The following is a 15382-nucleotide window of genomic DNA, read 5'->3' on the forward strand; positions in this document are numbered from 1 at the left end:
GATAGCTGAACAAAATCCCACCCTAATGGTGATGCTTGACTCCAGAAACTTAAAAAGAAGCGCTATCTTTTCATTAAGGCTGTTAATAGGGTAGGAGGTAAACTTGGACATTTTTGGTGGTTGTATCAGCATCTTGAGGGGAGAAGCTACCTGAGACTGAACACAATCCAGGTGAAAACAGAGACTAAAAGAGGTGGCTGAGTCCTCATCTTGCTAATCTCTAGACACTGGCGTGTCTCAGAGCTTAATCTCACATACTTCTTTTCTCCATTTATACTCACTTTTGGTGATCTCATCTAATATCAAGGCTTTACATATCACCACTAGACTTATGATTCCAAAATTTATCCTTCTAGCTACTTCCTCATTGTTGAATTCTATTCTTTGTATCCAGCTGCCTGCCTGACACCACTGCTTAGACATCTAGTGGATTTTTCAAACTTAACATGTAAAACCCAACTCTTGACTCCATCTCAGGAAATGGTAGCTCCTTCCTTTCTGTTCTTTGAGCCAAAACGGGGTTGTCACCCTTATTTCCTCCTAACATATAGCATATCAAACTCATCAGCAAATGTCACCAGCTCTTTCTTCAATTCATGTCCATTCTCTGACCATGTCCCACTACCCTCTCTGCTTCTATCTGGGCTCAAGCCATCATCATCTCTTGCCTCATTATTTCAATACCCTCTCAAGTGGTCTCCTTACTCATGTCCATACACCACTACAATTACTCTTAACACAGGAGACAATGTGATCCTTTTAAACTTAAGGCAGATCATGTCCTTCTCCTGCTCAAAGTACTCCAATGACTCACTATCTCTTCATATAAAAGCCAAACATTTATAATGACCTCCAAGAACCTATATGGTCTGGCCACCTGCCACCTCTCTGTCCTTCATTAACCTGCAGAAAATTCTTCCCTTCCCTCAAATTTTCTTTGGCCTCAAAGCATGGGCCATGACCTTCATTTCCATTGCCTTCTCTGCCAGGAATGTTCTCCCCACAGATATCCCTCCCATGGCTCATTTATCATTTCCTTTAAGTCTCTCCTCTCATACAATCTTATCAGTGAGACCTCTGAAACACATATTTCAAATAGCGCCCCCTCTCCCTCCCTAATGCCCTACATCCCCAGGCTCTGCTTTATTTTTTAATCGTATTTGTCACTGTGATATCTTATATATTTATGCTTTTTTGTTTTGTTTCATTGGTTACTATATTCCCTCCTACTAGATGTAAGCTCCCTAATAAAAGGTGCTTTGTCAGCTGTACATACTCTTAGATGACCTCCATTGCCAAGAAAAATGGCACATAAAAGGCAATCAATAAATATTTGTGAATAAAGGAATTGTTCATGTCCCTGAATTAAACTTTCCTGAAGGTAGAGCTAGATTTTTCAGTTCTATGTTTCAATACATTACCCTTCTTAATCCAGTTGATTTGGGGTTATAACATGTAACCTAAAGAGTCTTGACTACTATACTGTCACATTCCTACCACCTGGTTCATAGCAGGTGGTCAAATAGGTGATGGAGAGAAAGGGGAAAGGAGTGGGGAATGGAAAGAAAGAAGGAAGAAAAAGGGGAGGGAAAGCACAGCCAGCCAGAAGCGTAAACAGGTATACAGAAGGAAGAACAGACAGAGGGATCAGCCTTGGCGTGGCAGGAAAGTGAGAAGCACAAGGCGAGGTTCTATCCCCACTCACCAATGGCCAGAGTCATCACCCGGAGATGGTTGCGCACCAATTTCACCACCTCGCTTTTCTGCAGGGGTGTGGCTCTGCAGCAGACCACAGCTTGACAGCAAGCAGTCAGCTCCAGGAACTGCCTCTGCAGGCTCTCCTGCAGGGCGAACTCCAGGGTCTTCCCAGTGATAATGAGCCCAGCCCGCAGCCCTGAGTCCCAGGGGGCAGAAGGCTGGTGTAAATCCTCACTTAAAGATGCTTGCTCTGGAGAGACTGGGTTCTTCTTCTGAAGTTCTTTCAAAATTGTGCCCATCAGCACCTCACAGGCATCCTTGAAGCAAGAGGCGAAGACAGTTAGCCTTGGGGCTCTTTGGTGGCCACATCTAGCGAAATTTGTCACTGTCATTCTTTAGCAATTGCTGCACCCTGGCAACCCTTGGTACTTTCAAAGACCTGACAGCTCTTCCACAAATACTTCTGTGTGTATGTGGGAAGCAGTTAAAAAGATGAGGACAGTTCATGTCAGTTCTACAGCTAAAAAATAGTTATGGAATGTCTTTATTTGTGCAAGTTACCTTCTCAAACAGTGAATCTCAAGAGCACTTTGGTCTTACTCTGCCAGTTACTAGCTGCTTGACTTTAGGCAAATCATGTAGCCTCAAGGTTCTCATCTGAAAAATGTAAATGTTGTCTACATCCTAACATCATTGTGAGGAATAAATGAAATAATGCATGCAAAGCTCTTAGTGTAAGGCATGACACAGCAGAATTTAAATCAGTAATTATTGTTTTTATATTCTTTATTTAATGCATTCATCCATCCATCCATTCACTCACTAAGTATTTATAGAGGAACTACTGTATGTTAGAAAACATTCTAGGTGCTGGGGATATGCCAATGAACACAAAAATCCCTGCTCTCGTGGAATGGATATTCTGGTTGGGGCATTCTTAGCGGTGCTCATCACGTTTGGTGGGTGAACCTCCCTCCACTAGCCTCACCCACACTAGATAGGAAGTTCTTCTTTTAAAGCCTTCACAATGCCTAAAAGAGGGCCACATTAGACATTCAATCAATATTCATTGAATGAATTCTACTCAAGAAGACTAACAATCAACCTATCCAGAAATTGTGTGAAATGACTGCTAAGCAGAGAACCAAGTGAAATCCAGGAGCAGTGCATTTATAGTTATAAGCTGAGCCTGAAATTGTTAATTCATCAAAGAGCCCCTCACTCAGAGGCCATTGACTCTGAGTTCAAATGCTGTTTTATCAAGCATTTCTCAACCCACAACAACATGAGATGGGTAGGGAGGAAGGAGATACGGCTATGTAGACAGGACACAACAAGGACTTAATAACTTCATGAACTATAAACAAGAGATTCCACTTTACAATGGAGCTACCTGGCAACCTTTACCTCTGGAACAGATCTGATCCTAATACTATGAATAGTCTTTGTAGCTTTCTTGGCTCACAGTGTACAGAATGCAGCCTGAGTGGATGCCCTCCAAAATCGGACGTAAATTTTCTGTAGTTTTATGATTCTAGATTGATTACATAGATGGTATTATCCTCTTATTTGCATATGTATGTGTTTAATTTATAAATTAACTGTACTTTTTCACACATACATGTAGTTGATCTTCATTATTTGTGGATTAGCGATTTCACCTATTTGCTGAAATTTGTCTGAAATCCTACATTGAATACTCATGCTGCTTTTGCAGCCATTTGTGGCCATGGACAGAGTGACAATAAATGAGTCAAGGGTCGTGCACCTGTCCAGTGAAAGCTGAGCAAGGGGACACTCTGCCTTCTTACTCTGTCAGCTCCCACACTGTAAACAAGTGTCCTTTTCATTATCTGTTAGGTGACATATCTTTTTTTGCATTTTGGGTGCTTTTTGTTGGTGATTTCACAGTTTAAAATGTTCCCCAAGTATAGTGCTGAAGTGCTGTCTAGTGTTGCTATGCAAGAGAAAGCTATATGTGTGTCAGATAAAGTTTATTCAGGCATGAGTCGTAGTGCTGTTCAGTGTTAATGAATCAAACATGTGTGCATGTATGTGTGTATGGGTGTGTATAATAAGGTGTCTTTAAACAGAAACACACATGAAACAAGGTTATATATTGATTGGTTGACAAAAAAGTTGTGACCAAAGGGTCCCAGGAACCTAATCCTGTATTTCCTTTAGGGGTAATGGATCAGAATTTGCTAACTCAGTATTTTTGACAACTTTATATAACTTAACTCAATGAATAATGAGAATCAACTGTATGGAAGTATATATATAGAGACAGGTTAATACAGATTATGTAATATGTAATATAATATAGAAAGCATACTTGCAAGTAATCAGCTACAGGTACTTAGGCAAATCATCAGAACCTTTTCAAATCTCAAGCTATAAAATAGGAATACTGTAATTTTATCTGTTCTACTTGTTATAAATATCAATGAGATTATGTATAAAAAAGCCTTTTTTAGATTAATAAACATGAAAATAATAAGCTGCTATCTCAGGAGAATATTTAAAATAAAATTATAAAACTAAAACTTAAAAAACTAAATGATGAACCCTGAAAGGCCTTTAAATATCACAGTGCAGTAAATAATCTAGGAAATAATTAAAACATAAAAGCAAAAAAACTTCTATGAGAATGGGAACTTTGTACAGTTTGTAAGTGGCTACATTTATTATAAGCCAAGTTACAAAGTTAGGACCAAAAGTTGATGGGATTTTTAACATTGAGTACTGCACTGCAGAATGAGCAGACATCCCATTAGTTGCCAGGGGCTTATTTAGAATGTCACAGAAGCAATTCCTCCCCTGAATGACAAATTGGGCTCCATGATCTTTAATTCCTTTAACTCCTAGCATCTCCAGAGGGGTGTAGAGTGGGGAAAAGAGGAAATAATACCAGTGATTGAGTCCCTACGATGTATCTGGCATTTTATATGCATGGACTTGAATCATCATAAAACTAATTAAGTTTACTGTGTTCTGTTTAGTTATTCTCCCTGTGCTTTTCGATAGCAAAAAAATAAAATAATCTTTTGAACTTAGAACACTCCACAGCTGATACACTGTGAAGATTTCTTGGATTGGTAGTGTAAATGCTTTTACCATAAATTGTGTATTTACAAATAAATGTTCAAATCCTAAAAATTTTACTGCTCATAAAATGCCAAAATTAAACACCAAAAATGTCAAAGTCAAAATTAAAGACCAAAAATTGATTATTTTTCCTTTTTAAGATTCATTGAACCCCTTGCCTCTGCCAGGCAAAATATTAAACAATTTACATTGTCTCATTTAAAGTCTACATCAACCTTATGAAATAGGCATTGCACTCACTTTAAAAGGCAAGGAAAAAGGCTCAGGAAGGTAACTCCCCAAGGTCACATACCTGGTCACTGGCAGGCCAAGTATTTGAACCTGGATCTTATCAGCCTTAGAGCACATCCAATGTAGTGATTGCAATGACTAAGCTTTTTCTTGTGCTCAGCCTCTGGCTGACACTGGGAGCTGGCTGGTGATTGTGGTTAGGGGTCCCTAGGCCACTACCAACTGCCAAGGAGAACCTACTTTGTGTTGACTATGGAAAATGTTATTTCCTCTAAGTGTACAGTCTCGTTGGGTATGGACTGAGGCCTGATCATAGAAACATGGCTAAGCAAACATGGCAGCCAGTGACCGAGTCCTATATGTGACCAGGTGAGAAGCTCCGGGGTTTGAAAGTCAGGCTGCCTTGATAGAATGGATGTCAGTGATTCAGTCTGACTACAGAGGAAGGAGTGAAGAAGGTTTTCCAAGCAAATTACACAATATGCAGAAACCTTAGAATATCACTATGCTAGGAACTTTCTGAAAAAAATAAAACAATTGTTTACTGATTAGAACACAATTGTTTGTGTTAGAGATTAGGTGGGAAGGGAGAGGTTAGAAAAAACAGTTGGGTCCAAACCTCTAAGTTCCTTTTCCTTAAAAAAATCCCTTTTATCCCTGCTTAAAGAGTTCTTCAAACTTTTGGAATTCTCAGTAGCACCATACAAGAATTACCACCAGAGGGCATGCTTACCCTGAGAGTCTATTTTTAGAATTACCATGAAAATATGAATTTATTCACCTGATTCCAATAGAAATCATCACTTCCTCTCAACTTGAAAAGGAGATAGATTCCTGTCCTAGAGCTTGATATATTCTGTCCTTAACAGCTAATCTTGTCAAATCCCTGGTAAACCACCCAATAAGAGAAGGGAGGGGGGGAATAAAAAAGAAACTTCCTTTTCATACCTTTACTCAGCAATGGCTCCTCTGAACCATTCTGACATCTCACCAAGCCTTTAGAAGAACTATGGTACCCTCCCCCAAGTACAAGCTAGGCTGCTGCATAGAATAAATAATTATCAAGGAGCTAATGGTTATCGGTTTTTCTTCCTCCTCACGTTCATCAAATCACAAATGCTCCACTGGCTTTGAAAAAAGACCGGTTTAAATCTCATGATTCATACTTTACTCTGGGTATTAAGGACAAAGAGCTTGTCATCTGGCTCCAGCAGTTTGCATGCGTAGGCGATGTTGACAGCTGTCTCCTGCTTGTCCCCTGTCAGCATCCAGATCTTGATGCCGGCTTTGTGAAGGGCATCTATAGACTCGGGGACTCCCTCCTGCAGACGGTCTTCAATGCCAGTGGCACCTACAAATTTACCAAAGTGCAACAGGGCTTGTAAGAAACTCAGCCAGCTGAAGCTCACTGAGGCTATAACTGAGCCCTATCTATAAGTCAACCCAATCTTTCTCTAATAACTTCCAGGGATCCAAAGAAAATGTGAAGACCCAGACCAAAATCACATACAAAGTAACATTTTCAGAAGGAAGCCTTAAGAATCAATAAGTTTATCAAACTTACTTATTCTCTCTCTGGCTAGCTTTCTTTTCTATAAGTTGAGGGGGCATTGCTTAGTTACTTATGTAACCTTACTTTATAATTTTATAATTCTACTAGAGGCCCGGTACACGAAATTCATACACTCGGGGTGGGGGGGTGGGGTGTCCCTCAACCCAGCCTGCGCCATCTCGCAGTCTGGGAGCACTCAGGGGATGTCCAAATGATGGCTTAGGCCCATGGGGAGTGGGCCTAAACTGTCTGTTGGACATCCTTAGCGTTACTGCGGAAGCAGGAGAGGTTCCCACCACTGCTGCTATGCTTGCCAGCCATGAGCCCAGCTTCTGGCTGAGCAGCACTCCCCCAGTGGGAGTGCACTGACCATCAGAGGGCAGCTCCTGCATTGAGTGTCTGCCCCCCAGTGGTCAGTGCATGTCATACCAACCGGTCATTCTGCCATTCAGTTGATTTGCATATTAGCATTTTATTATATAGGACTAGAGGCCCGGTGCACAAAAATTTGTGCACTCGGGGGGAAAGGGGGGCCCCTCAGCCAAGCCTGTACCCTCTCGCAGTCTGGGACCCCTCAGGGGATGACCACCTGCTGGCTTAGGCCCGCTCCCCGGGGGATTGGGCCTAGGATGGCAATCAGACATCCCTCTGGCAGCCCGGCAGCCCTTGGGGGATGTCCACTTGCCAGAGTGGAACAGACCTACTGCAGTCGGACATCCTTAGCGCTGCTGAGGAGGCAGGAGAGGGTCCCACCACCACCGCTGTACTGGCAGCCATCAGCCTGGCTTGTGGCTGAGCAGAGCTCCTCCCATGTGAGAGCGCCCTGACCACCAAAGGGCAGCTCCTGCATTGAGCGTCTGCCCCCTGGTGGTCAGTGTGTGTCATAGTGACCAGTCATTCCCAGTCCTTCTGCTGTTAGGATCAGTTTGCATATTACCCTTTTACTATATAGGATAGAGGCCTGGTGCATGGGTGGGGGCTGGCTGGTTTGCCCTGAAAGGTGTCCCGGATCAGGATGGGGGTACTGCTTGGGTGCCTGGCCAGCCTGGATGAGGGGATGATGGCTGTTTGCAGCTTGTCACACCCCCTTCAGGGTGGGGGTCCCCACTGGGGTGTCTGGCCAGTCTGGGTGAGGGGCTGAGGGCCGTTTTCAGGCTGGCGGGTGATTGAAGCTCCCAACCTTTCCTTTTTTTCTTTTTTCTTTTTATTCTGGGATTTATTTACTTTCTATGGCTGTCACTGAAACTGAGAGCCGGCTTTAGCTCTGAGGCTAGGCTCCAGCTCTGAGACCTCGACTGCTGAAAGCAGGTATCTGGGTTTGTTTGGCTTCTATAATTGAAACACTGTTGCAGCTCCAGCTCTGAAGCCCGGCTGGCTGAAAGCAGGTTTCTGGGGTTTGTTTAGCTTCTATAATTGCAACATTGTTTCTTAGACTGCAGCTCAGGGGCTGGCAGCGGCAGGCGGGGAACCTTGGCTTCCTCCATCACTGGAGCAAGCAAGCCTCCTGTTCGCTTCAGCTGCCTGGCTGCCGGCCACCATCTTGGTTGGCAGTTAATTTGCATATCACTCTGATTAGCCAATGGGAAGCATGTCGGAGGTACGGTTAATTACCATGTTTGCCTATTATTAGATAGGATGATACGCCCAAGGGTAAGAACAGAATTTTAAAGAATGCTCTTGTCAATAAGGCACAATACCTATTTTTAGTGCTCTTTCCTAGTGTAAGTCCACAGTTCCCTTTTCTGAAATACGACCAGATAAGTATTGGAATTAAAAAGTTTTGCAGATTTTAAAAAGATAATATAGTGCATATATCATATTTTGTAATATATGGTCATCTAGCATATTAATATTTCTGCAGCATAACATACACATGTTCACACTAATTAGGATAATAAAGACTTATAAACACTCTTATCAAATCAGGCCTGATTTTGTTGTCCAATGAGTTCTGGCTCACAGAGTATCTTAGAGTTTGGAATTTCAGATGAGGAAATGTCGACCCAGAGTACTCACTGTGTCACTGAGAAAGGACTTAGCAGTGGGCATCATTATTCTACTGGCCAGAGGCTAAGTGAGAGCATTGTTTTTCTCTGAACCAGAGGAATGGGGCCCAGAGGTTGGTTCCTTGGGATGTTAGTGGTTATAATGGAAACCAGATCTCTAGGTCTAAGGCAGTGGTTTCCAACCTTGTCTCCTCTTAGAATTACTTGGGGAGCTTTTAAAAATTCAAATGTCCACGCCACACATCAGAGCAATTGAATTAGAATCCCAGACACCAGCATTTTTTAAAGTACTCCGGAAGATTTCAGGATACAGCTCAAGCTGACACAAGGGGTGTCAGTGTGCAACCTTTAGTGGAAATCAGGAAGTCAGAGAAAACAGAGAAATACATTTCATTAGCCCAGCTGCAGGTGCAGAATAAAGAACACGGGCCCTGGAGCCAGGCAGGCCAGAGTGCCTCCCTAGCTTTGTCAGCTACGAGCATGTGGCTTTGGACACGTCACTGACTGCTCTGCGCTCTGAGTTTTTTCTAAATAAAATGAAGATTTGTTGTGCAGATTCAAAAAGACAGCACATATTAAGTAAGGTATCCAGTGCCTGGCAAGACACTCCAGCTTTCTTCCCTGATGTTTACATGATTTGTACTCTATGTTCTGAGTTGGGTTTTTTAATGACTTCTTTAAGAAAGACCACCCCAATTCGACCACAAATAAAGTCTATTTCACTGCAGTGGAGGACGGAATAGAAGGGATTGGAAGCTGGGTAGATATGAGACGGCATAGGGTGGGCAGAACCACATATATCTATTAGATCAAAGTGTGTGTGTGTGTGTGTGAGGGGGGGTGGGAGGCACTGGTGAATAACAGAAATGTCAACTGTGTTCCAAACTCCTGCATTCAGAAAATACAGCATAGTCTCCCTACCAAGTAAAGTCAGTTTGTTCTCCAACCTCATGGCAGATTCAAGCAGTAATTCTTCCCTGTTGTCAATGCTGGTTTCAGCTAAAAAATGATTCCTCAGCCACTCTTCATATTCAGTGTCACTCATGACCTATGGGGGGAAGAAACAAGTTATAAGGCAGTCATGTGACAATCTTGCCAGGACCGATTCCTGGAGGAATAGCAAGCCATCAACTTATTTTAGGTATTCCTCTCTCTGGGCACACTTGTGCCAGGCCCATACCCTCATCAGATGCTTCCCGAATTCTATGATCAGCCTAGTGTAACACTGACGATGAATGGAGCCTATAGCTCAGTATCTCTGGACCATACATGAGGAAACTGGGTTAATCTATTCAGTATGCAGTTGGGAGAAGTCTCCACTTATTTAAGTTCAGGTGATTCCAGTACACACTAGTAGCTTGAGGTAGTATGAAGTCAGCAGTACCTCTGATGTCTTTGGATGGTTGGTTTATGGGGTTAGTTATTTGTAAACATAAAAAGAGAGAACAGACCATGCTGGTAAAGCAAGAAAGTCATGTTCCAAATAAAAATTAAGAGGAATTCTTTGAGAAGGAATGAATGATGCATTTTCCTTTGTCTTCAGGTGGTTCTCAACCTTCCTAATGCTGCGAACCTTTAATACAGTTCCTCATGTGTGGTGAACCCCAACCATAAAATTATTTTCGTTGCTACTTCATAACTGTAATTTTGCTACTGTTATGAATCGTAATGTAAATATCTGATATGCTACATGTGTTTTCTGACGGTCGCGACCCACAGGTTGAGAACCGCTGCGAGGGAGAAATCTACATTGAAGTTCTTATAAAGCAGCTGGAGTAGAGGGGGTGAGGCACTTCCTATCTATTCACACATAGGTGTAAGAATGGGGAGTTCAAGATCAAAAGGGACCCTCTGCCTTTTCCATGAAATGATCCTGTCCCTAATACAAATGTAGCCCAGTGGATGTCAGCTCTCTCTCTTTTGTTTAATTCTCACCTGAGGAGATGTTTTTATTGATTTTTAGAAAGATAGGAAGCTGGGGAGAGAGAGAGAAAGAGAGAGAGAGAGAGATGAGAGAGAGAAACATTGGTCGGCTGCCTCCTGTACACGCCCCAACCAGGGATGGAACCCAAAACCCAGGTGTGAGCCCTGACCTGGAATCAAACCTGCAACCCTCTGGTGCATGGGATGATGCTCCAACTGACTGAGCCATCTGGTGAGGGCTGTCAGGTTCTCTTAAATTACCTGGGAGGCAAGAATGAGTCGTGTGCTAAGCAGCCTCACCTTCTTTGCTATACATAAAGTGCGTAGGCCTCGTTTGGCATAGTCATCCAAGTGTTTCTGGGTTTTTTCCCTTATTATCATCTGTTGTTTTGCCAGACTTGTTCCATCTGAAATAATTAGCAAAACGCAAGGGTTCCCATCAGTCGGCCCAATTACATACTTTTTAAAATGATAGCTTAACCTACAACAAACAAAAGGCCTTGCAGTTCTGTACATTTATAAAAGGGAACCCCAGAATTCATCCTCCCGTTGTTCCCATTCTCCCTGGGGAGAGGAAAGTACCAAGAACTGAACACCAACCCTGTTCCCACACTGTCAATAACGACAGTGACAATAACTATAACAATGCCATCAGTCCCTCATCAGGCATTTACAGTTTGCTCGCACTGGGAAAAGGCTGTACCTATATGGTATACAGTACAACGTCAAACCTCTGAGGAGCCAATAAAGAAGGCACTATAATCCCCATTTACTGAAGACTCAGGTACAAAAGTCAGGTAACTTATCAAGACATAGCTAATGACAGCGGCCAGATTTGAACCCAGGTCTGGGTAGCCCCCAAACTTAGATGCTTTCTCACCCAATCCTACTGAGCCTTCCCTACTTTGCCAAGCATGACTGATCCCCACATGTCTGCCTGTTTGTTTTCATCAACCACCGAGAGTGGCCTTTTCATCTCTGAGCCCTTCATCTCACCACCCTCTGTCCTGTATGAACCCACCTGGGGAAGCCACGGACAGCAATTCCATGATTACAGAATCAGCACCCTTCGTATACACCACAACTTGGTGGGAAAGGGGGTGCCGGACCACAACAGACATTCTTTTTCTTACTGAGTCGAAGGGCAGGATGTGTAGGAGTTGAAATGTTAATGGTCCCAGAGCAGCGAAGTCCACCATGACCTGCTCTGGTGTCCGGGACTGCAAAGTGCATTGGTAAGCCCTGGCGGCATACACCAAGGCCGCCTCATCTGGGCTCTCCGCCTCATAACACAGACTGGAGGTCAAGGGCTGTCCAGGGAGGGCGTCCACCTTGCCGTTGGCGATGCCTGCATCACAGTTTTGTTTCTCTCTTTCTGGAGGGCAAGCGGAGCTCCCGGGGCCCTGCGGGCTCCCCGCTGTCTGGGAGACCTCTCCTTCGGCAGGCGAGGCCGGTTTCACTCGGCTGAAGAGGGAGAGCCTGCTCACAAAGGCGTTCGGGGCCCCAGGAGATGGCTCCTTCCCACTGGCGAGAGATGGTGAACTTGATCTTCGGACAGACAGTCTCTGGAAAAGGTTTTTAATCTCTTCCAAAGACTTAATGGGCATTCCACTTAGTGAAGAGAGTCGGATCTAGGAAGGAATTTGGGAAGGTCTCAATAATGCAGTCAAAAGACAACTCTGAAGTCAAACTGGGGGGAAAATGAGATACAAAGAGTTACCACTCCCTTAAATAGATAGCAACTGGCCTCATGCTTACAACTGCCACGGAGAACATCAGTAAAAATAAAGAGAGCCATACTGAAAAAGATGTGCTAATGTTGATGGCATTATGAACTTCTACAACCATTCAGGACGAAATCTGACAAATAGCAAAAGACATAAAATGCTAATATTGCCAGCAGTGTGTGTACTTATTAGCAATTTTTCCTAATGAGCTAATTTAAAAGATAGAAAAACCCATAATCTTTATTGTATGCATCCTAGCAATAACAATTTAAAACTTGTAAGCAAATTAAGTATTCAATAATACTAGTAGCATATTCAATCGTGAAGAGCAATTAATTGGCTCCTAAAATTTTCTCCTTCAGAAATGCCCAAGGAATTAAAAAGTTCTGTACTTGAGTCTCTAAAGATTATTAGTTTTATGATAGTTTGAGGGACTCATGATGGTCAATTTTTCGATCACATATGAGGTTTCTGTATTCCACGAGAATTCTAATTAGCTCTTTTTTTACTGCCTTCCTATCACTACCTTGAAATCTCATGAAACTTAGGCTCCTATATACCTATATTTTATTTTCGGCCATAGAATATCATATTCTTTGGAGATAAGGTATCAATATTTCTTAAGCAGAAAACACTATAAGATGTCTGCTTTGGAAATAGATGTATATGAAGTATCATATTGGGAGAAAACAGAACACTCCACAATTTATTCTCTAATTACATAATCACTTTTCAAAGGGCAACTTTCTAGTTGAAATCTTACAAAAATAGAGTGTCTGAGCAAGTGAAAGCTTAATTGGAAGTAAATTATTTTTATGTTAAACTTGACCACCTCTGAAGTTGCCAAAAGAAAATGATCTGATGGAAAATTAAAATTTAATTGGGTTGTGCTGCAAATTGAATTTTAAGTGGATGTGTGCAAAAGGGGAGATAGTGACACACAAGGAAGCCAGCACAGCAAGTGGTGAATCACCCGTCTCTAAAACGAGTTTTTCTTTTTAACTGAAAATGAATTTTCCATGAATTCTAAGCTACAAGTACACTTTAGAAATCCAGCTTTTGTGGGAACTGCAGAAACCTGGTGTATTATACATGTATTGGATTTCAGATAGATTGATTTAAAGCTAACTCAACTGGTACATGAAAAAGGTACCTTCTCATGAAACATGATAATAAATCTAATGCTTTGTATTTTGTTTGATACAGTGTATACTATGATGAAAGTCTCCAAAGCCTCAAAAAAAGCTTCAATTTGGTAAAAAAAAAACCACACACACACCAAAAAACTAAAGCAAAATGAACAGAGCCACATTCCACAAGAATCGCTTTCTTCAGCTGCTGGGGTCCAGCCCCAGCGGTCCAGGGGTTCCCAAAGGTCCAAGATCCACGGAGACTAAGGAAAGCTAGAGAGTTCTGAACGCTGTCTCTGTGTAAAACATTCTTCGCCGACTCCGTCCACACCTTTGGGAACCCCTGGACCACTGGGGCTGGACCCCAGCATTCAGCTACCCTCCTAGAAGCAAAATATATAGTAGCCCTGGGCCATACTTCTTGGGTTCAAATCCCACCTTCCCCACAAAACCACCCTGTGACTGGGCAAGTTACTTAACCTCAACTGTAAGACAGAAAATTACAGTGGAGTAATAGCACCTAAAATCACTTAGAACATTGTAAGTGCAGAGCACTGATTAACTGCTGGATAAATGTTAAGATGGTATTATTAGCGGCTATTATTATTATTGATTATTATCCACATAACAAGACCAGTACAGGTACATTTAAATCCAAAGTTCTCTTCTGGAAGGTGATCTTTGTTTGCATTAGAGATCTCACCTTTTGTCGTGGTTGGTTAGGAGCAGAAACCACTACTGTGTTGCAAATTGCCAAAGCAATAAAGAAGTCAATGATGTACAAACTCTCCTGTGGTGGATCTGGGATGGTCTCATCCACTGGGCCAAAGAGCTGAGGTGAAATCTGACTAAATTTGTCCAAAAGCCTGGTGTCTGGCACCACATCTGTTTCCTGGAGATCCAATAAGACAAAGTGTTATTATAACAAATGTCTAAAAATGAGAGTTTTAAATCTAAATGAGAAGTAGCTTTTATAACCAGAATATATGAATCATGACACAGTAAACTTTACTCTTCTAAAAAAATATTTAATATACATGTTATTTCCTAATAACATTCCACGAGGCATTCCTGAGGGTTCCGACAAGAGACTTCAGATCATCACAATTATATGGCAACTCTACTCTGCGCCCTCCTCTTAAAAACTCTTTGTACAAATTGGCTCTAACAAGTTGTTATTGAAAAAAATACTCCACTTTGTTTAACACAGTACTCCTCACACTTATTTAGGAGTGCTAGTTCTAGCAAAGAATGTTGTAGTAGAAATCTGTTTATAATCCAGTAACATACAATCAACTGCCTTAGGAATTTTTCAGATGAGTCAAATGAGGAACTTCAAATCAAGTTCACAAAAATGCCATTGTACTCTAGGGGAGTCCTAGATGCAGTTGGCTGGCAAAGCATCCTGAATGCATGAAAGCCAGCCAGGTGATTTAGGGGGAAAAGTAAAATACGGAGATAAGTGACATTAGACTCAGAAGACTGTGGCATGTACTCTATGCTTAGGAGTTTGGTGAGAACTAGCATAGGCTTAGTAAGAAGAGAGTACAGGTTGGAAATCATATGGGTTTGGGTTCAGATCCTAGATCCACTGCATACTAGCTAGTGGCCTCAGGCAGCTTGCTTCACCCTCTGAGCTTCTGAATCATGGTCAGAATAACACCTACCTCAGAGGGTGGCTGTATAAAGTAAAGGAGATAGTGGGTGGAATGAGACCAGCACAACAGAAACCCAAGTAATGTAATGTTCCTTTTCTTTCTTGAATGATACTCACCTTCAGGTTGCCAGGCTCAATAGGTTTTAAAGGTCCACGTTATCTGCTGTTACAAACCATTCTTAAATTTCTATCTAAATACTTGTACATCTGCTGTCCTGTGGTACCTGACTTAGCAAAATTTGAATCTTGTTGCAGACTGATGGAGTTCATAGGCTCTCATAACCTGGGGGCTGTTCCTAAATGAGTTGCCCACATTTCCTCATGCATCTCAAACATAGTAACCCCGAGCT

General features: G+C 42.2%; 1 protein-coding gene across 5 annotated transcripts in view; it reads right to left on the reverse strand.

The window, feature by feature from the left end:
* ATP10D (ATPase phospholipid transporting 10D (putative)) overlaps positions 1-15382 on the reverse strand; it is a 79542-nt gene that overhangs the window by 18852 nt on the left and 45308 nt on the right. For all 5 annotated transcript variants that reach the window (XM_070397100.1, XM_070397110.1, XM_070397094.1 and 2 more), the window contains 6 exons: positions 14079-14267; positions 11540-12149; positions 10819-10925; positions 9517-9643; positions 6204-6388; positions 1706-2015 (listed from right to left, as the gene is read on the reverse strand). In XM_070397100.1, the coding sequence (XP_070253201.1) occupies positions 1706-2015; positions 6204-6388; positions 9517-9643; positions 10819-10925; positions 11540-12149; positions 14079-14267 (1528 nt within the window). The remainder of the gene's footprint in view (positions 1-1705; positions 2016-6203; positions 6389-9516; positions 9644-10818; positions 10926-11539; positions 12150-14078; positions 14268-15382) is intronic.

Source organism: Myotis yumanensis, unplaced genomic scaffold, assembly GCF_028538775.1.
Source record: "Myotis yumanensis isolate MYYU_CA2020_CCGP unplaced genomic scaffold, mMyoYum1.0.hap1 SCAF_1, whole genome shotgun sequence".
Classification (NCBI taxonomy): Eukaryota; Metazoa; Chordata; class Mammalia; order Chiroptera; family Vespertilionidae; genus Myotis; species Myotis yumanensis.